Source organism: Zophobas morio, unplaced genomic scaffold (genome assembly GCF_036711695.1).
Source record: "Zophobas morio isolate AGI-343-1 ecotype UQ-CSIRO unplaced genomic scaffold, CSIRO_AGI_Zmor_V1 ptg000021l, whole genome shotgun sequence".
Lineage (NCBI taxonomy): Eukaryota > Metazoa > Arthropoda > Insecta > Coleoptera > Tenebrionidae > Zophobas > Zophobas morio.
In genome coordinates this window covers 7456948-7477945 of record NW_026972126.1, presented here as the reverse complement: position 1 = coordinate 7477945, position 20998 = coordinate 7456948, and the positions used below count along the sequence as shown (strand labels likewise).

The following is a 20998-nucleotide window of genomic DNA, read 5'->3' as shown; positions in this document are numbered from 1 at the left end:
TGGATAACGACAATAATTATAGCAACTTGCAAAAAAAGCCTAAAATATTATAACTACATAACCTGGTTTCAAAGTAATAAAGAATAAACGATGTTAACAAATTGTTTAAGAATTTAAAATTTAGTGTGGTATCCCTGTCTCGTGTGAAATGTCACTAAAATTGAGAAATGTTTGGTTTTGGCGTGATTATCTTAACCTCGAATATGTTATAATATTTGCGTTTTTTTAAACACATACAGAATAATTTACCTACTCTGTTATGGCTTTCCAGGGGCTTCTATTTAGAGTCTCCAATTCATTAAATAACTGCCGATTTTTACTTAATACTAGGTAACAGACCGTTTAATATTCACGTTATTTTTCACATTTCAAATTTCCAGAATACCTCAACTCAATCAAGTGTCAGGAGTAAAGCAACATGTTGTGAAAGCGTTACAAGAATTAAAAGTTCCGGAAAAACCTAAACGTCCTCTAACACCCTATTTTAAATTTGTTCAGGAACGAAGGGAATCTATAATTAAACAATACCCAGACTGGAAAGTTACTCAAGTGTCTGTGCAGTGTGCTGCTGATTGGAAAGCGCTTGATAAGTCTACAAAGTCAAAGTATGAAGAGCGATACAAAACAGACATAGAGCAATATGCAAAAAAATATTCAGAATATATGAACAGTTTAACACCAGAGCAAAAGGAGGCTTTAGAAAATTATAAACATGAAGTGAAACAGGCGAAAGTTAGGCGAGAGCGAAAGAAAAAAATCCGGGAGACAGGCAAGCCGAAACGACCAGTTGGAGCATACATGTTGTATGTTATGGAACAGGCAAAACTACCCTCGAATGCAAATAAGTCCTATGTAACTTTACTGGGACAATTAAAAGATACCTGGGCTGAAATGCCTGAAGGCGAGAAAGCAAAATACCTTCAAGAAACAGCTAAAGCCAAACAACAGTACGAGGAGGATTTAAAAAATTGGGAGCTAAAAATGATGGAGGAAGGCAACTTGGATGTCGTTCGAAATTCTACTCTCACAGGAAAATCCCCTAAGCCACGAAAAAGTAAATAGGGACGCGCGTGTCTTCCTCCGTTACCTTCCGCCTGGTCGGGTGAAGGCACCAAATGTGGTGAAGAATCTCAAACAGACAGCTCATTAGTGGAGGCGGATAGGCAAAATAACGGTAAAGAAAAAATGCGAGACGCTGAAGGAATTTTAACTAAACTGAAAAATTTGTTCTAGCATTAATTTTTTACTCTTATTTTGATGGGATTTTTGTTATTTTATGTGTGTAAAACTGAATAAAACCATAGTTTGTATTGCAAATTTTATATACATATGAACCCTCAAATAAGAAATGCAAATTAACTTAAGGCACTTCACCAGTTAACTTATAAATCACCCCACCATCCTCAACAGATACTTAACTAACTCACAACACACAAATACAAAAAAATAAACCATAACATCTTGTAAAACATTCGTCAATATTTCCACATATTTAATCACAGGGAGAATGTATTTGTTGTTTAAATTGGCAGCTAATAGTATGAGAAAATTCTTATTTTTGTTTCTATGATTATTCGAAGACAAGAGCTCAATCACCTCATATACAAGCAGTGGAAGGAATATCTTATTACTATGTGATGGAGTTGCATCAAGCTCCAGTTTGTCAATCAACAACAATAACACATTTACGAAAACAGCCAAGGCGCTTATAACGATTTTTCTGTATTGCTTCTGAGGGGGCCTAACTTCTACCACTGGATTCTGTTGCGTTTGTACTTCGTTTATAAACGTTTCGTTAGACTCGTTAATTTCAAAATGTGAATTGGATGGATTTTCTGTCGCATTTTCTGTATGATTATCATATGCACATGCATCTGAAAAACAAAATTCATCATTTCTGCCATAACCTCAATATTTACCGCGACACTCACTCGTCGATTTTTCTTCTACTCCTGAGATTCGGTTTAACCTGTTTTGGGAATTTTCCAAAATTTTCCGTCTTCGGGCTTCACGACGTTTAGCAACATCATCCATAATTTAAAAAAAATTGACACTTCATAAACCAAGGTTACGCACTTGACACTTGACGCTTTGACGGCAAAAATAATATGCCATGTTGCCGATTATAACAAGATCATTTTTTAAATGTTCATAAAAAAAATAAGTATATATATATATACACACCGTATTCGGTATCATAATATTCAATGCTTCGTATGATAGTCTATCAGGGTCTTGACATGTATTTAAACCGCGAATCAGAGTTAAAAGAAAACGAGATGCGGCATCATCGCTTTCTCCGAATGGGAAATATATGTATAGTAGCAATACACTAATAAAAATTGTAGATAAATAATGTTGCTTCAGGTGTAAAATTATACAACCAAAATGAATAACACAGTAAGTGGCTTGATGTTTTATCCAGTTTTCAGTTAATGCTAAAATTTCCTGTTTAAACAGGTCGGTACTAAACGCAATGCACGAACAAAAAAGACACTTCCCCGGACCCGGTCAAATTTAACCACCCTGTTAATTTATGTTGTCAGTTCTGGCTTCTTCTTCTGTAATTCACATAGTGGTAGTGTTCTTTTAATACCTTTACTGTTGTAGTGAGCAGCATTACCAACAACAATATTAATTTGAGTTGGACCGATGCAATCTGTAAGTACAATATCTGCACATGATGTGATCTTGTGTCTTTTATTTTAGTTACGTTAATAAGTGTACTTATACCCTTACTGTGTCTGATCGAACTGGGTTTTCGAATCTTATATGCTGCAGAAGAGAAACAACATTTGATCACACGTTATGAAAACAATTACAGAACTCTCTTAAAAGATGTCTTTTATTTCTCTTTCAGCATTACTTTAGTAGCGGTAATGGCGTTCTTTACACATATTATTATGTACATAAGGTTTGAACAATCTTCATTTATTCTTTGGTATAATATGGGACCTTTTTCATTGATGTTGTCAATAATAAGTGCCTTTTTACTGCAACGGAATCTTGACTTGGTAGGTACTATCTCTAGAAAAAACGTCCCTCTGAAACGTTGTATTGGCAGAAATGTGGCCCTCTGTATGATTCCTTGTGGATAGGAAACTCAAATGGATTAGATTATGGTTCAGGTATGGCCCATTCGTTCTTCCATGGGTATTTAAGACTAATAATTCCAAAGACTGGTACTAGTGAAAAAAATTTAGAAGAATTAATGAAGGATTATGAAGATGAACACCATGTAAAACTAGAGTTTTACAAACTGTTCATTTTAATACCAAAGTCGTTGTATTGTCCAACTAGTCTGAAAAATGATGATATTTCACCTAGTATTGAGGAGAGTTCAGTAAGTAGATTAATTGATTTTATACAGACGCCCAAAAAATATTAGACTTGAAGTATTAATATTAAAAAAGCAGGTGTGTTTAGTATACATTTAGCAAGGTCATGATTTTTTACAGATCCTGCACTCTGTGTTGGTACCCTGATCTATTTTATCTAAATCTGTATTTAATTTGTACACTTATAAGATAAAAATTATTTGTTGAATTGTTGTAAATTTCTTAATTTTGCCGATGTAATTGTGGTTTAGTGAGCAAACGGATCAGAAAAATTTGTCCAAATTTTTTACAAATAAACTACGGAGGAGTAACTTTACTAAAATAAATACAAATTTTTAATATCAATGTTTTCGCGCCGTCTCGTAACATTTAGAAACGATAATTTTGTCTTTCTTCAGTGCTCCTTCTTCGTTCGTTAACTTCCGCCATTGCGCAATTATTTGCTAACGTTGAAAAGGATCTTACTTTAAAGATGTTTTTTTGATTACAGATGATCTATATATTTTACTTAAAAAAACAAGTACTAATACTAATATAGTCGGTGCAAAAAGTTTTAGCAACTAAATATTAATATTGTTACGATGATCGGTGATTAAAAATCGGCGTTGGTAAAACTCAACAATTTATTTCGTAGCAACTCGAATTTACACGACTAATTATACAGCGATTATGTACAAAATAATTCTGGCGCAACTTGAGTGGCTTCTCTCACTGGACTCGACACGAGTGCATAATAATCGTTCCCGAAGGTGGCCTCTATTTAAACCCTTACTTCCTTCTAGATGTTCGGCAATCGGTATCTTTCTGAAATACCCATCGCGAGTTCCGCTTCCAGACTTCTATAGCGAACGCCGCCCGGCCGCCGTCACCGACGATGAGTCATCATCGCCGTACATGCTAGAACCCATAGGCTTCGTACCGGGGCGGCGTATGGGTTTCTTTCGTAACAGTATTAAAGAAGAAGGTGTTAAGAAATTTTGCATTAATTGAAACGTACATCAATCTAACGCGTTTTTTCTAAAAATAAAATGTAAAATTAAATAACGAACACTTTTACAGAGGTGATTTTAAGTCCAGGATAGACACTTTAAACAATTCCTTAAGACAAAATGTTATAAACTAGGAGACAAAACTTAGCGACAAAGAAACGTCACTAGCCTCAAAATTTTCAGGAAATTCGTATATTATATTATAATAAACTACACATAGACGTGGTTTTAACCACAATTCAATTTGATAAAAGTTTAGGTAACACCATAACCACTTATAGGTCAAATCGATGTTCAAATCTACATTAATCTGTCACTAGTGTCATTCGGTTTGACATTTAAATAGACACAAAATTTTGACACATCAAGTGTAGTCTACTATAGTTAAGTTTTGTTTGCCATTTTTCAGTGTTTTCAGACTTTAGAACCCATTTTTAAAATAGTAGGTTACTCTTAATGATTGAAGCAAGTTTTTGGGATGGCAATTCTGAGTTATTGTTGTCAATTTTAACACGAGTGCAACTAAAAACCAATGAGGAGAAGGCAGCTATTGAATTGGTATCCAAAATTTTTATTTTGAAATCAGGTATGCCACCATAAAAATGTAAATATGTAACAAAAAATTAAACATTTGTAATTACTCGGTATCTTTAAACTTTAAATCTTTATTCTACATGATGTTTGAATACTACAATGCGAATTGGCAATATTGTTTGACAACGGCAGCACGGGCAGGCCAATGAAAGATATATACATGGGACAGTTAAACCAGAGACCATAGAGAAGCGTCATAGTTTAAATTAAATGACGGTTGAGAACTCCTCGACTTATGTTGGCAACAGTGTTTGTTTATAACTAGCAATAAAATTAACTATAATAGAAAAAATGTCATAATATTTTTAACGACGCGTTTTACTTTCGACAAATTGACCAGAATATTACAAGCTGCTTACTGTTTCCTTCACTTTAATTGAGGTCACACGAATTACAGTTCGTCGTCTGAGAATTTGTTTGATCTACAGACCAGAGCGCACTCAAGCCAAAGTCGATTCTAAGCGTTCGGAAACGATTTGATTTATAAGCCATGATTCGTGATCTGATACATATCCTAACCCGTTTCGACCATAATTTCTTGCAGTTTGAACTTTTGAATTTTCAGTTTTTCGAAATTTAGTTTGGGGACTTTTCAGTTTACTTCTATTTATTACTCAATTTTTGATTTTACAATTTTTCAATTTCTCGGTTTTCAGTTTTCCTCTTCAATTTTACGATTTTTAAATATTTCGATTTTTCAATTTTTGACTTTTATAAACTCTTTATTTGTCGATTTTTCAATTAATTGATTTTTCAGGTTTTTTGGTTTTTCAATTTTTCTATTTTTTCAGGTTCCGATTTTTCAACTTCACTTTTTTTTTGATTTTTCGATTTCTCAATTTTTTAATTTTTCAGTTTTTAGACATTTCAGTTTTTGGATTTTTCAGTTTACTTATTGTTCAATTTTTCGATCTTACGATTTTGCAGGTTTCTGACTTTTCAATTTTTCGAATTTTTTAAGGTTTCGATATTTCGACTTGACTTTTTTCATTTTTCGATTTCTCAATTTTTCGATTCATTAGATTCTCCGTTTTTGCATATTTCAGTTTTGGGATTTTTCAGTTTTTCTTTCATTTTTCAGTTTTTCGATATTTCAGTTTTGGGATTTTTCAATATTCCTGTTCTTAGACTTTCCCATTTTTGGCTTCTGGATTTTTTGATGTGTCGACTTTTTACTTTTTCGATTTTTAAATTTTAGATTTCTCAATTCTTTGGTATTTTAATTTCTCGAGTTTTCATTTCAGCTCTTCCATTTTCCAATTTTTCAAATGTTTTGATTTCTTAATCTTTCGATTGTTCGACTTTCCGGTTTTAGATTTTCTGTTTTTCAATTGTAGTTTTTTCAAATTTTCGATTTTTCAATTTTTCAAATTTGACATTTATAAACTGTCAATTTTTCGATTTTTCAATTAATCGATGTTTTAATTTTCCCATTTCTTGACTTTCGAGGGTTTCGATATTCCTGTTCTTCAATTCTTTAATTTTTCGATTTTTCATTTTTTAGTTTTTTTAAGGTTTCGATTTTTTGACTTCACTTTTTGGATTTTTCGATTGCTCAATTTTTCGACTTTTTAGGTTTCTCCTTAGTTTTCGGATTTTTCAGGTTTTACATTTTTCAGTTTTTCCTTCATTTTTCAGTTTTTCGATATCTCAGTTTTGGGATTTTTCAATATTTCGATTCTTCGACTTTTCGATTTTTGACTCCTGGATTTTTCGACGTGTCGATTATTTTACTTTTTCGATTTTTAAGTTTTAGATTTTTTAATTTTTAAAATTTTAGATCTTTCGGTTTCTCGATTTTTTAGTTCAGTTCTTCGATGTTTGAATTTTTCAAGTTTTCGAATTTTGCAAATGTTTCGATTTCTTAATCTTTTGATTTTTCGACTTCCCGGTTTTAGATTTTCTGTTTTTCAATTGTTGTTTTGTCAACTTTTCGATTTTTTAATTTTTCAAATTTGACTTTCATAAACTCTCAATTTTTCGATTTTTCAAGTAATCGATGTTTTGATTTTCCCATTTCTTGACCTTCGAGTATTTCGATTTTCCTGTTCTTCAGTTCTTTAGTTTTTTTATTTTTAAGGTTTTTGATTTTTCAATTTTTCGGTTTTTTAAGGTTTCTATTTTTCGACTTGACTTTTTGATTTTTCGATTTTTCAGTTTTTAGATATTTCAGTTTTAGGATTTTTCAATATTTCAATTCTTCGGCTTTTCTATTTTTGACTTCTGGGTTTTTCGATGTGTCTACTTTTTTACTTTTTCGATTTTTCAATTTTTGGATTTTTAAATATTAGATTTTTCGATCTTCTGATATTTTAATTTTTCAATATTTCTTCCGACTTCCTGGTTTTAGATGTTCTGTTTTTCAATTTTTCGATTTGTTAATTTTTCATTCCCGATTTATCGAGATTTGATTGTTCAGGTTTTCGATTTATCAGTTTTTCAATGTTTTATTTTGACCTATTTCGGTTTCTCAGTTTTTCCAGTTTTCCATTTTTTCGTTTTTTGATTTTTCCGCTTTTCCAATTTTTCAACTTTTAACTTTTTGTTTCTCGATTTCTCTATTTTTCGATTTTTCGACTTCATCATTTTTCGATTTCTCGTTCTTTTGATCTTTCAATCTCTCAATTTTTCAATTTTTCAAATTTTTAAGTTTTTTGATTTCTCGATTTATCGAGATTTGGATCTTTCGATATTTTGATTGCCAATTTCTCAATTGTTCGACTTTTCGATTCCACGATTTCTTGATTTTTACTTCCCGAGCGTAAGCAAAGGAAGTATTGTAATCGAGTCCGTCGGCCGACTCTCTACTTTTACGTTTTCTCGATCTTTCATGACCCCTAGAAGACGAAGAAATAGGTCTCCCATTTCCGTCTGTCTGTCCGTCTGTCCGTCTGTCCGTCTGTCCGTCTGTTGTCACGGATTTTTATTAGACAGATAATCTCCGAAAGTACTCGACCGATTGTTGTGAAATTTTGTACTTATATTAAGAATGTCGTGTAGATGGTAAAACGCTAACCAAAATTTGTCGAATCATCCCCACCACTAAAGCGATGACGTCACTTCAAAATTGTACATAGTAAATGGGTTTTCAATTGTATAAAATAACATAGTCCTACACATGTAGTTTACAACTCTGAATCGACTTTTCACCCGAAACGTCCAGATTTTTGGAAAAAAAATCAAAATTATAAAACAACATTTTGAAATTTAATTTTTAATCTGCTAACCAGAATGCTTTGAAATGTTGCAGATGTTTTAAGGCTATAAAGAGCATCATAAATCTTTAGTCAAAAAATATTTGCTTATCCCCTCCAAAAACTTGATGACGTCAGCTCAAAAGTTTGTGGAATAAATCATATCTAAAATGTACAAAATATGATGAGTCTGTACTTGTGAACTATCACTCCATTAATATTTTTTGGATTTGCATATACAGGGTGACTCAAAAAAATTAATGAATGCGTAAATATATTTTATTGATTTAATCAGGAACTACAAAACCGAATGCTCTGAAATCTTGCAGATGTTTTAAGGTCATAAAGAGCATAATAAATGTTTAGTCAAAATATATTTGCTTATCCCCTCCAAAAACTTGATGACGTCAGCTCGAAAGTTTGCCGAATAAATCATATCTAAAATGTACAAAATATGATGAGCCTGTACTTGTCATTTATCACTCCATTCATATTTTTTGGATTTGCATATACAGAGTGACTCAAAAAAATTAATGAATGCGTAAATTTATTTTATTGATTTAATCAGGAACTACAAAACCGAATGCTTTGAAATCTTGCAGATGTTTTAAGGTTATAAAGAGCATAATAAATTTTTAGTCAAAATATATTTGGTTATCTTCTACGAAAAACTGATGACGTCAGCTCAAAAGTTTTCCGAATAAATCGCATCTAAAATGTACAAAATATGATGAGTCTGTACTTGTGATTTATCATTCCATTCATATTTTTGGATTTGCATATGCAGGGTGACTGAAAAAAATTAATGAAGGCGTGAATTTATTTTATCGATTTAATCAGGAATTACAAAACCGAATGCTTTGAAATCTTGGGAATATTTTAAAGTTATTATAAGCATGGTAAACTTTTTTTCAAAATGTATTTGTTCATCCCTCCTAAAAAAATTGATGACGTCACCCTTAAATTTTGCTGAATAAATCCTATCTAAAATGCAAAAAATATGATGAGTTTGTACTTGTGATTTATCATTCCATTCATATTTTTTAGATTTTCTTAAGAGGTGGTTCAAAAAAATTAATGAAGTCAATTTATTTTATTGATTAAATTAAAGGCAACACTTATTATTAGTATTACACCCCAACCAACCCAATTTGGTAGACACAAAATTTGTTAAAGGAAAAACTCGGTTGAAACATAAGGGTAGCACGCTTATTTACATCGACTTTAACGTTACAGATCTGCATTTGTTTTATGCGGTCACTTGGTTCCGCGAATGCGAAATAGACATGTTTATAACCAACCAATTGTGAATTTCACCGTCAAGAATTAAAATAAAACCCAATGTTTTATATAATAAGCGGAAGTCGAAGCAATAAAACCGACGGTCGTTTTGTTTACAGTTTCTGTGTTTGGCTCTCACGTATGCTGTTACGCCTGTCATCTTAAATTAACAATGTTTATACATACACGATTTTTAGTTGCCTCTGATACGTAGGTATACGTGAGTAAATTGTTTCGTTATTTTATTGATTGTTACAAATCAATATTCAAACGACCCAATTCATTTTCCCGAAAATTTGAGAATATAATAATTTTATTCTTAGTATTACACTACATCTATCCCAACTGATATACGTGTCCTTGCAAAAATGTTGATGACGTCATCGCAATTTTTTTTTCAATTCCCACTACAAAAATGTAATGAGAAAAAAAAAACACAATAGGCATGCAGTCGTCAAGTTTCCGACAACGAGGGAAGTACTGTCTAAACTCTTTAGACCAATTTTTTAATTTTTCCATTTCTCGGTTTTTGATTTTTCAGTTATCCGATTTTTTCAATTTGGGAGTTTCGATTTCTCGATTTTTCGTTATTCAGTTTTTAAATTTTACATTTTTTTGATTTTCTGATGTTTCATTTTTCGATTTTCAGTTCTTCGATATTTCGATTATGTATTGAATTTCTCGATTTTTCGAATTTTCGATTATTTTAATTTTTCATTTTTTTTCGCTGTTAATATCATACAGTGTATCGAAAACAATCAGAAAAATTATCACTAAAAACATTTAAAAATTCATTCAAAATAGAACACAGTGTTTCCAAAACATTTTCCCGAAAAAAATCCATTGGGTTATTACGATTTCCACAATATTCTTAGTTTAAGACGTTTTGCTAGTATAAAACACAAATAAAGAATTAATTCTTATTTAAACAAAATATGTAAAATCATCTAAAGATGTACCAAAAATATTCACTTAGTCGTTATAAAAACTGACCAAACAACTATTTCCCGCAGAGATTATAGTCCAAACCAACCAAATCGCTTCTGAACGCTTAGAGTCGACATTGGCCTGAGCGCGCTCTGGTCTGTACATCAAACAAGTCCTCAGGCGACGAGTTGTTGTGAAACAAGTTTTTTTATTGGCATCGACTATTTAAATTTGGCGCTTGTCTTTGGCGGTTGAGGACTCCAATGTCAATAAGGGTGGTTTTGCAAAATCAGCCTGTATGTGGCATTTATATTAATGTATGGTTAAACTTCAAACTCCCTACTTCAGCTGTCGCTATGCCTCAGTCGTTAAATAAGTAATGAAATTGCACATTTTATGTATTAATTATTATAATTATTTTTACAATTTCTGTCTACGAAGGTAAATACCAAAGGATAATATTATTTCTGTCATCCATTTAAAGAACATACATTATAAGTATTAATAAAAGGTACAAATAGAACATATCAAATCGTTTTACAAATCGTCAAATGTAAACGGAAAATAAGTCTTATTTTTATCTGCATGCTTAAAAATAGAAAAAGCTGGATTAAGTTTAAACATTTTTATTTTAATATCGTTTACTTAAGAAAAAAACGTATACTACTCTATGACGTATCTATTTGAAAAAATTAATAATAATAATTTTTATACTAACAACTATAAAATGACAAAGTCATTCATTTAACATAGTATTGTGTCTGAATGTGGTTGTTCATTGTGACCGCTGCATTTTTATTGAATGTTTCTCATATTTGATAAATATATATTTCACTTTGTTTCAGTCTTTGCGTCCCAAAGAGATGACAGTGGCTGGAGTACAAAACAGAGTTTATAAAAACTCAGTCTACAAAATCCGATTAGACAAGGATAAAAAGGTTTATGTTAGTGCAGAATATGCAACTCCACTGAAAACATTCAAAGATGTTGTTTCGTACAACGGAGAGCATTCAAGTCAGCCAAATTATTATTTGTTTTCTATATTGTAACTTTATTTTCTTTTTCAGAACATTACAAGAAACATAAAAATGACATTGTGCTGCAGTTTTACTTGACTTTACAGAAGGTGTTGAAAGAACACGAAAACTGTACAAACTTTTGTGAACTGATTTTTTATGACGGTGAACTCCAAATATTTTTCTAATGTATTACAGTATTTACGTCGGTTTTATTGCAGACAAAGACGAGAATGGAAAGTATAAGGATGTCGGACAAATCCTTTTGCAGCGAATTAAAAAACTGCGCAAACTGAACAGCAATCCGTAGTAGGTCCTGTCAAATGAAAATTGCAGTAAATTCAGGCTGTGCCATGTTTCATAGTTTAGTCTGAGTAACACGAATTACGTTACAATTGTCCGATTTTGTGTTAAAGAGGTTACGTAGTGACATGAATTTTTTGTGATTTTTATCTCTTTATTAATTTTGTTGTATTTTAAGATTTTTATATATTCTATGCTTTCAATTTTGGAAATTATTTGTGCTTTATTTGTTATATTTTTACATTACAATTTTAGGAACAATAATTTTACTATTTTATTTACAAAAGTAAGATGCTCGTGTCAGTGCAACCATGATAATGTGAATTCATATTTTCGTAATATTGTGTAATAGCAATGATTACTTTTTATAAAGTAAATTTTCAAAATAAATGTATTTTTTCATTACTTCAATCGTGTTTTTCAGTTACGAATCTGCCAAACTTTGTAAAGCCATTTTTGAAAACTAAAAATTGCATACGTGCACGGTAGACTGCGCATGAGTCAAAGGTCACGTGACCGACGTTCGATTTTTAAAGCGCGCGTTTGCCCTTCAAGTGACATTCTGTGATTGCAGCCGGTCGTGTGAACGCTGTAGGTCGTCAAAAAAACTGTAAGTACTTAAAACAATTAACTTGCTTTCCTCCCACCTAAATGCTAATTTCATAGTCATCATGAGCTCAAATAATGCAAACTTGAATTTGGAAATTCTACGCGAAATTCTGGCTTCGTTTGTCGAAACGGTGCAACCATTCTGGGAGCAGTTTTTGTGGAATATTTGCTAATTTTTTAATCACACGATGGAGTGTCACGTAATGCAGAAAACCGCACCTTTGGAAATGATAACGCGCTGCATAAATTCAAAATTTGTACATTTGAACTGCATTGAATGCATTTTTGTAACTTGATGTCTTGTAGCGGATGCCGGCAATGGTGACCTTATTGACCTTCAGATAAAATTACCTTTTACATCTTTTAGTTTCAAGCAATTATGTTTAATGAAAATTAAAAGACAAGTTTGAGAATTGTGTAATTATTTGATTTGATTATTTTCAGCAAAAATGGTGAAAATTGGAATTAACGGTTTCGGACGTATCGGTCGTTTGGTTCTTCGTGCTTCTTTGGAACGTGGGGCCAATGTGGTTGCTATTAATGATCCATTTATTGGATTAGATTACATGGTTTATTTGTTCAAATATGACTCCACCCATGGACGTTACAAAGGTGAGGTGAAAGCAGAAGGTGGATTCTTGGTTGTGGATGGAAATAAGATCAGCGTTTTCAGCGAACGCGACCCTAAGGTAAAATTTTAGACCATTAAATTAAAAATTAATTTCATGTACTTACTTGTATCTGCTTTCTTAGCGCTAGTCAACTGAAACGTAAGGGTGTCATACACGCACAAACATTACTACATTGAAGTTAGCTTTAAATCTAGATTTGGATTTTTTTTTAATATTTATAACCTGGAAGTAGTTTTTTTTTTCATTACAAATGTGAAACTTTTATTACATACCTTATCATCTCAGTTCAAGTTGGCAAAACATGAATTCCAATCCAAATCTGAAGCTAACTTCAGCAACATCAAACGTCCCGTATGTAATATGTACTAATTTAGGGTTTGTGTTATACCATGGCTGAATTTTTATCTCGAAAATAAAATTTACTAACATATTATTCCAAAGAAATTTTAAATAAACGTATAACTTAGCTTCAATAAGATTAGATCTTTTAATTTGTGGCCCATTTCACATGGAGTAATTCGTTTTAGTCTTTTGAACATTTTTTTTTGGCACACCTTCAAAGTAATTAAATTAATTATATTGCAATTTTTTTATTGGTCAAATTAAGAACGAGTCACCCCATTTTCTCGAAAATGTGAAGAATATGCACGTGTTTATATAATAATGATAAAATAAGAATTACAATATTCAGAATATTTTGTTCGATTGTGGTTTAATTAATCACTTTACTCCTGTTTTGAAAAGACAAACTCATTCTAATCAAACTAATTTCTACGTGACATTCTTTCGATATATAAACATAAATAAACACTTGAACGTCAGATTGCTAGTACCTAGTGCTGAAAGACAAGGGGTCTTATTTATGCCTCTGGTTTTTACTTTACAGCCGTGGTCACAAAACGAAAGTCGTAAAATCAAAGAGCTTGATTTGTTGGATATTACTTATAGCTTTCGACCAATTTTTTATTGATCACATTAAGAACCTTACTCAAAAATTAATGAATCAGTCCATTTATTTTGTTGAATAAATAATTGGACTGAATTGCAAAACTGAATGCTTTGAAATCTTGCAGACGTTTTAAAGTTGTTGTAAGCATTGTAAATTGTTAATCAAAATCTATCTGTTTATTGCAAAAAATTGATGGCGTCGTCTCAAAATTTTCAAAAATAGGCAGAATATCGAATTTATACTTGTGGTTTGTCAATATATTCATAATTTTTAGAATTACTTATAGATACATGGTGACTCAAATAAATTAATCAATTAGGAAGTATATTTTACTAATTAAATCAAGAACGGTTAATCCCATTTTCCCCGAAATCTAAGAATACAGTACTGCTGTTGTTGTTATTAAGACCCACCACTGACCCGGAAATGACCGGCATTCAGGCAAGACTTCTATCATTACGGGTACTAAGACCAAGTAATGATATGCATTGTTATTATTAATTACTACTATTATCATTATTATTATTATTAGTCTATATGTGTCCTTGCTAAAATGTTGATGACATCATCACAAAATGTTAGTTATAGAAAACCCACTTGAAGCATACTTCTTTACCTTTGCTACTTTAACAAATCTTTATTGTAAGTAAGTAAGAACTCTGGTGTATTTTTAAAGTTCTTCTGATTTTGTATTTTCAGTATCATTACTCACTAGGTAGTAGCTCGGTAATTTACAAGTATTAAAAAATTGTTTTGAAGTAGAAGCGATAGGAAGGGTCAAGTGGCTCCCAAGTTCAAAGGTTCTTGTATTTTATCACTTTGTGAAAAGATCTGCGATTTTTATTGGCGTTAAAAATAATATTAATGAAGTGATACATGTTTTGCTTCCTAGGATTTGTATTATGAAACGGAAAGAGATTAGATTTGATTAAAGTACAAAATAATTGCACCATTTTGAAGCAGTTGTTGATTCACTATTAGTAGAAGTAAAATGTGTGGTAACACTTATTTTTTAGTAACTTATTTTTTTATTTATTCTAAACTTTTATATAATTAAATAAATTGAAAAAATACGTAACGTCGAGAGCGTAACCTAAGGAAGTATTGTAATTAGGGTCCATTTGGCAAATGGGTGCCAACAATTTGGTGACGTCATCTCAAAATTTTGCTTAGAGTATGGTCTATAAATTTTATAAAATTACATAATCCTGTACTTGTGGTTTATAAATTTGCCTTGATTTTTTCATTTCAACATTTTTGGTAGTTAAGTTGGTATTCAAATACATGGCAAGCGCGTTAGGTTTGCAGCTGAAAGGTCCGGAGTTCGTTATCTGATATATTCAGTTTTTTCCCTACACTGTGACAGGTTTACCAGGGATTATTTTAATTCATATATTCAGTTTTATAATTTTCCGAGGAAGCTGAATTTGTTGGACTATACTTCAGGTGGCATAAATAACCTTGGACCTTTTTATTAAGAAATTTTCAACTTTTCTTTAATTACAGAATACTAAGAATTTTTTTTCTAATTAAAAAAATTAGGCAAGTTATCAAACAAGCAGGAACAATCGTAAATTGTGACCATCGGCCGTTCTCGCTTCCTGTTCTGAGTTTATGGTTTCTTGGAAAAATATATGTTGTAGGAGTGTTAATTAAAAAGTTGAATTTTATTTGTGCGTCAGAGTCGAACCCGATTTACACCACACTTGTCAGTTGCCTTCGCATGGATGGGTGTAAAATTGTCTTTACGAAATGTCATATCCGTGATCTTCAAACAAATGTCAAATGGGTTGTACATACACCATGTGTGTGATTTTAGCCACAATTGTCACAGTGACCACCAAAAAATAAAAAAAATTACTCTTTTCATTAACCTAAGGATCGGTTTTAACTTACGTTAACATTACTCGTCGTAGTGGTGAAATATTTTCAAGTTAGAATTCCAAAAGAAAATAATGTGGAAACAGTAATTTTTAACGGTTTTGACAATTAAAAAATTATACCGGGTCATTCTTTTAATTCTGAATATTTGATTAATAAATAATAAATGTATTGTATCAGCTGCCTCTACAGATAACACAATGTTTGCAATGTATTGCCCATTAGAATTTGTAGTTTCATCTACTGCTATCTAAATTTTGGAAATTTTTGACCGTCAAACATTTTTTTTCTGTAGAACTTTACTTATTTGACATTCTTGAATCATTTAACATGTTTGACATTTTTAAATAAAAAGTTTAACATTTGTTTCTGAGGTTTTAACACTTTGGAGGTAAATTACTCTGAAAAACCAACCCCTACAAGACGAGCGTAACGACCGTATTCAGTCTGACCAATGAAAAATTGTTTAAATTATACCTGAACGTGGTCGCTGTGCTGGTATGAAATTTTGTCCCTGAAATATTCAAGAAAGAATCTTATTAGAGAAGTTATTTGTGCTCAGTTGTAATAATAAATTTCTATATTTTAAAAAACACACCCTAGAAATGCGAGCGCAGCGAGCACGTTCCAGTGGCTAGGGTCTCTCTAACTTTAATATGTACTCACAATCATTTTCAAGATTTACTTTTTTTTAGACACTAAAAAATTCTCTCGTTCGCATTCTAAACGTTCTGTTTTTAGGGTTTAGTCTTGTAAATGTTCTAGAGAGGGTTTTTGCGAAGCTGCTTGAGTTCAATTGTATGAGAGCGTAGCGAGCACGTTTATTAGATTGATGGAATTTTTCCGAATTTAGTATCCACAAACATTTTCAAGATTGACTTTTTTAATTAGACACTAAAAATGAGACACAGACGAATAATTTTGAATGACATCTAAATGTGCTCGCTTTGAAATATTCGATGTGTTTTACTTTTTAATTTTTTTGTCAACTTTGAAAATGTTGGCATATTATTTTTGACAATTTTGAAATATTTGAGATGTGTTTTACACATTTTCACGTATATTAGACATATCATTCTTGGTGATTTTTTTTTTTTAATGTTAGATACTTGTAGTAACCTTAAACTTTGACATTCTTACACGTTCTCGATATAAAGATAGAAAAGATAATGAAGAAAAAAAAATGTAAAAAAAAAGATCAAAAATATTATACCTATAAACTTAAAGCAGTTATGTAATATTTTTGACAGTTTGATCCTTTTTTACATTTTTTTTTTCTTCATATTCTTGATAACTATGACCTGTTTGATGTTTTGAACATTTGTGACATTTAAAATTTTTTTTGTAAATTATATTTTTGGCAGTCTGGCTGTCTTTAGAACAGTTGATATCGTTCACATTTCTACTATTTTTGCCACAGTCTAATCTTAAAGTACTAGCCACGCCCACCCACCCTTTATTTTCTTAGAGAGTATTTCATTTGCCAAAATCAGTCTTATCTTAGCGGTACTGGGCCCGCCCACCCCCCTTTATTTTCTTAGAGGGTATTTCTTTTGCCAAAATTAGTCTTATCTTAACAAGTACTAGGCCCGCCCACCCTCCCTCTGTTTTCTTAGAAGGTATGTCATTCGCCAAAATCAGCCTTATCTTAGCAAGTAGCATCAATGCAAAATCGAATCCTCGTTAGCAGAGGAGTCGTTAACAATTCACTGTTTTATTTGATATTTCGAATTGTATGGTTCTTGTAAATGACACCTTATTGAGAATTACTTATACAGAGCTTGCAAGCAATTTATTTGATTCATAAAATCAAGAATGGCTTCCCCGATTTTACAAAAATTTGGAAATATAGTACTGTTATTATTAGTATTACACACGTGTATCCAAATTGATGTACGTTTCCTTGCGAGAGCATGCTTCTTTACCATTAGTTTACTACACACACTTATAGGGATTATCGTAACAAAATAAAAATTCGCAATATCAAATTTTATAAATTTTCAAAAAAAAAATGGAGAAGTACTTATGAGGCGAGGGAAGTTCTGTCTAATCCTAGACCAGACCAACTTTTTTTATTATTGGTAAAGAGGAAAAAGTTCTATAACACTTCTTTTTAATAATGATTGAAAATTTTAGCGGGATTATACTTATATATACGGTAGAGGATTATACCGACAAAACGAAATGAAGAGAATTTATTTTCATTTACACATTGCCAAATAGTAATAGTGTTATTTATGTTTACGAAGTTTACTAACTCGAATATTTTTAATTAATGTTTTGTTATATCTGTTCATAAAATCAAAATTGGTCTAGGGTAGTAGACAGTTCTTCGAAAAATGATTTCGCGAATTTTATTTTTTTATGATTATAAATTATATAAATCGAAGCGGATTCATACACAAGTTTAGGATTTTTATTTTATAACATTAAATTGCATTTACTATGCAAAATTTTTAGGTGAACTTTCTAAATAACAATATAATACTATTTAATAAAACGGTGGCAATATATTTTGAAAGCCCTGAAGGATATTGTAATGTATATTTTTTTAAGTAAGCTGCCAAATGAAAAAAAAATTTATAAAGTCATTATACGCCCAGGATTAAAGATAGCGTATGTTAAATGGAAGCTATTATTCTATTCTCTCTCTCTCTCTCTCTCTCAGATACACAAATAAACTTACCGCGTAACAAAACCCTATTTTTAGCGGTGTGTGTTATATGATCCCGGACCTCATTTATGATAACGATAAATTTGTGTTGTAATTACAGATGGTAATTATTCACACGTTAGTTAAATAAATTATAAACAGAGAAAAAGAGTCAATAAGTCTTGTGAAATTGTATTGAGTAAATTAGATAAAAAAATTTAATTTAATCAAGTGCGAATTTCTCATATTATTTTAATTTATGAGCGTTTGAAAATATTTATTAAGTTAAGTTAACTAACAACTAGAGACTTTACGTACATACAGTTACACAAGAAAAAACTCATATTTTAATAATACAAACAAAAAGTCAAGGTTCGACTCGTAACTATTATCTGTACACAGTTTACCCACCCTATTTTTCATAATTTATAATACAGTCATAGTTTGTAACATCTCGGGATTTTGATAACTTGAAATGTAGGTATTTGTAGTTTGTACGAGTGTTTTAATCATAACAAGCGTTTAATTTAACATAAGAAGTGGGATAGGTTTTCACTATAATCTAAGCACTCAACTGGACAAATCATATAACCTGTGACAGATAGATTCTTTTATAATTTAACGTTCTGATTTCCTTTTTGGTTTCAGAGCATTCCATGGGGCAAGAGTGGCGCCGACTACGTCGTCGAATCCACTGGTGTGTTCACCACAATCGAGAAAGCCTCAGCTCACTTGGAAGGTGGTGCCAAAAAAGTAATCATCTCCGCGCCTTCGGCCGACGCCCCCATGTACGTTTGCGGCGTGAACTTGGATGCCTACGATCCAGCAGCCAAAGTCATCTCCAACGCCTCTTGTACCACCAACTGCTTGGCCCCACTGGCCAAGGTCATCAATGACAACTTCGAGATCCTTGAAGGGCTGATGACGACAGTCCATGCCACCACCGCCACTCAGAAGACCGTGGACGGTCCCTCCGGCAAACTGTGGCGCGACGGTCGTGGCGCCGCCCAGAACATCATTCCAGCTTCTACCGGAGCTGCCAAGGCTGTCGGAAAGGTCATTCCGTCTCTGAACGGTAAATTGACGGGAATGGCCTTCAGAGTTCCTGTGCCAAATGTATCTGTCGTCGATTTGACTGTGCGCTTGGGTAAACCCGCCAGTTACGACGACATCAAGGCCAAGGTTAAGGCGGCAGCTGAAGGGCCTTTGAAGGGCATTTTGGCTTATACTGAGGAGCAAGTTGTCTCGACTGATTTTATTGGAGACACGCATTCGTCTATTTTCGATGCCTCTGCTGGTATTCAGTTGAGCCCCACTTTTGTCAAGCTGATTTCCTGGTACGATAACGAGTATGGATATTCCAGCAGAGTTATAGATTTGATTAAGTACATCTCAACTAAAGATGCTTAAGCAGGAGTGTCCTAATTTATAGGTACATTAGTGGGGTTAGGATTCATTGTTATGCAAACGTGAAGGTTATCGATATGTTATGATGTAACGATGTAAGCGGTAATATTGTAAAGGAATGTAAAATTCTAAACGTTCTCACTAATGTTATATCGGTTTTTTCTTTGTTTTGAATAGTTTGTCATTGTCAAAATAATTAGCATACTGAATTTAAGATTGAACTAAATTTGGTATTTTGTGAAGATTTGTATTTATAAATCGGTAATCATGTCACAACATCATAAGCATAATAATATGAAGACTAGTCTATAGCGTCCAAGGCCCCCAAACATTTCACATTTGATTATTTATGTACTGTGTATTTTTATCTATTCAGATCATTTATGTAATAAATGTGCAGAATTCGCGACAATAAATTATTATTTAAACCTTATCAATACTTTTGACAGTTTTAGTGCATAATCAGAAAGGTGTTTCAAGAATATCTCCCACAGCTTCTCCTAAGAGACACTGCTTTTGTTTCAGCAAGCTTAAGATGAATTAGAAAAACGCGAACAAAACAATCAATTCAAAGCTGTGCAATATATTGCAACGTTTTGTCCAAAAATGGATTGTTTTGATAAAATTCTGTGGAATAAAGAAAAAATCAAATTGGGATATGGAAAACAAAATAACCGTTTCATACGGCTCACATTTGAAACTTTTTTTTTTCGAGTTTTAAAATTAAAAGTTGGCGAAAATTTATCACCAAATGCCGTTTAACATAGGATGTATGTTCCGACAGTGACCGTCCGAACGTGGAAGCAATAATTTAATTTTACGTTTACAATTAATTTTAATTTAATAGTTAATTTATTAAGTAATTTCGAAGATTAATCAAAATGCGGACAGAAGGAAACAAGACGTCTATTGTTCCGCATTGTAGGTAAAATTCAGAAAATATAGAAGTTGCCATTCGTCGGATCAACCCTATAACAATACGTCTTTGGTTTACGCCCAGAAAAATCAAGACGGATTCATAAACCACAAGTGCAGGAGTATCTTATTTTGTAAAAATGTCTTATCGTGTAGTTTTTGATAATTACGTATTATTTATTTATTTTATTGGTTGCATTTACTCCAGAAGAACTCTTTTCATTTGCCCAGTTTGCAGTTTTGTAGCTTATTGCTAACGAATGATTTGTACAGGCAGATAAAATTTTGCTTATAATCAGAAACCGTGTTT

At 32.0% G+C, this 20998-nt stretch overlaps 3 protein-coding genes and 1 long non-coding RNA gene across 4 annotated transcripts; 3 read left to right on the top strand and 1 right to left on the bottom strand.

Moving 5' to 3' along the window:
• The first annotated feature begins 145 nt into the window (after nucleotides 1-145).
• LOC135133242 (transcription factor A, mitochondrial) lies at nucleotides 146-1317 on the top strand. Its single transcript, XM_064061573.1, has 2 exons — nucleotides 146-330; nucleotides 381-1317. The coding sequence occupies exons 1-2, from the start codon at nucleotides 260-262 to the stop codon at nucleotides 1060-1062; spliced, it is 753 nt and encodes a 250-aa protein (XP_063917643.1). The 5' UTR covers nucleotides 146-259; the 3' UTR covers nucleotides 1063-1317.
• LOC135133244 (uncharacterized) lies at nucleotides 1305-2162 on the bottom strand. Its single transcript, XR_010281158.1, has 2 exons — nucleotides 1932-2162; nucleotides 1305-1874 (listed from the first exon to the last, which is right to left on the bottom strand). It is a non-coding gene; the product is annotated as an uncharacterized LOC135133244 (long non-coding RNA).
• A 132-nt stretch (nucleotides 2163-2294) lies between these two features.
• Nucleotides 2295-12053, top strand: LOC135133238 (stimulator of interferon genes protein homolog). The gene is made up of 8 exons (XM_064061567.1): nucleotides 2295-2400; nucleotides 2461-2563; nucleotides 2611-2661; nucleotides 2710-3014; nucleotides 3065-3343; nucleotides 11169-11337; nucleotides 11391-11504; nucleotides 11561-12053. Exons 1-8 carry the CDS (start codon nucleotides 2389-2391, stop codon nucleotides 11647-11649), a joined length of 1122 nt encoding a protein of 373 aa, XP_063917637.1. The 5' UTR covers nucleotides 2295-2388; the 3' UTR covers nucleotides 11650-12053.
• A 106-nt stretch (nucleotides 12054-12159) lies between these two features.
• LOC135133239 (glyceraldehyde-3-phosphate dehydrogenase 2) lies at nucleotides 12160-20206 on the top strand. Its single transcript, XM_064061568.1, has 3 exons — nucleotides 12160-12252; nucleotides 12696-12940; nucleotides 19015-20206. The coding sequence occupies exons 2-3, from the start codon at nucleotides 12701-12703 to the stop codon at nucleotides 19774-19776; spliced, it is 1002 nt and encodes a 333-aa protein (XP_063917638.1). The 5' UTR covers nucleotides 12160-12252; nucleotides 12696-12700; the 3' UTR covers nucleotides 19777-20206.
• Nucleotides 20207-20998: the final 792 nt, after the last annotated feature.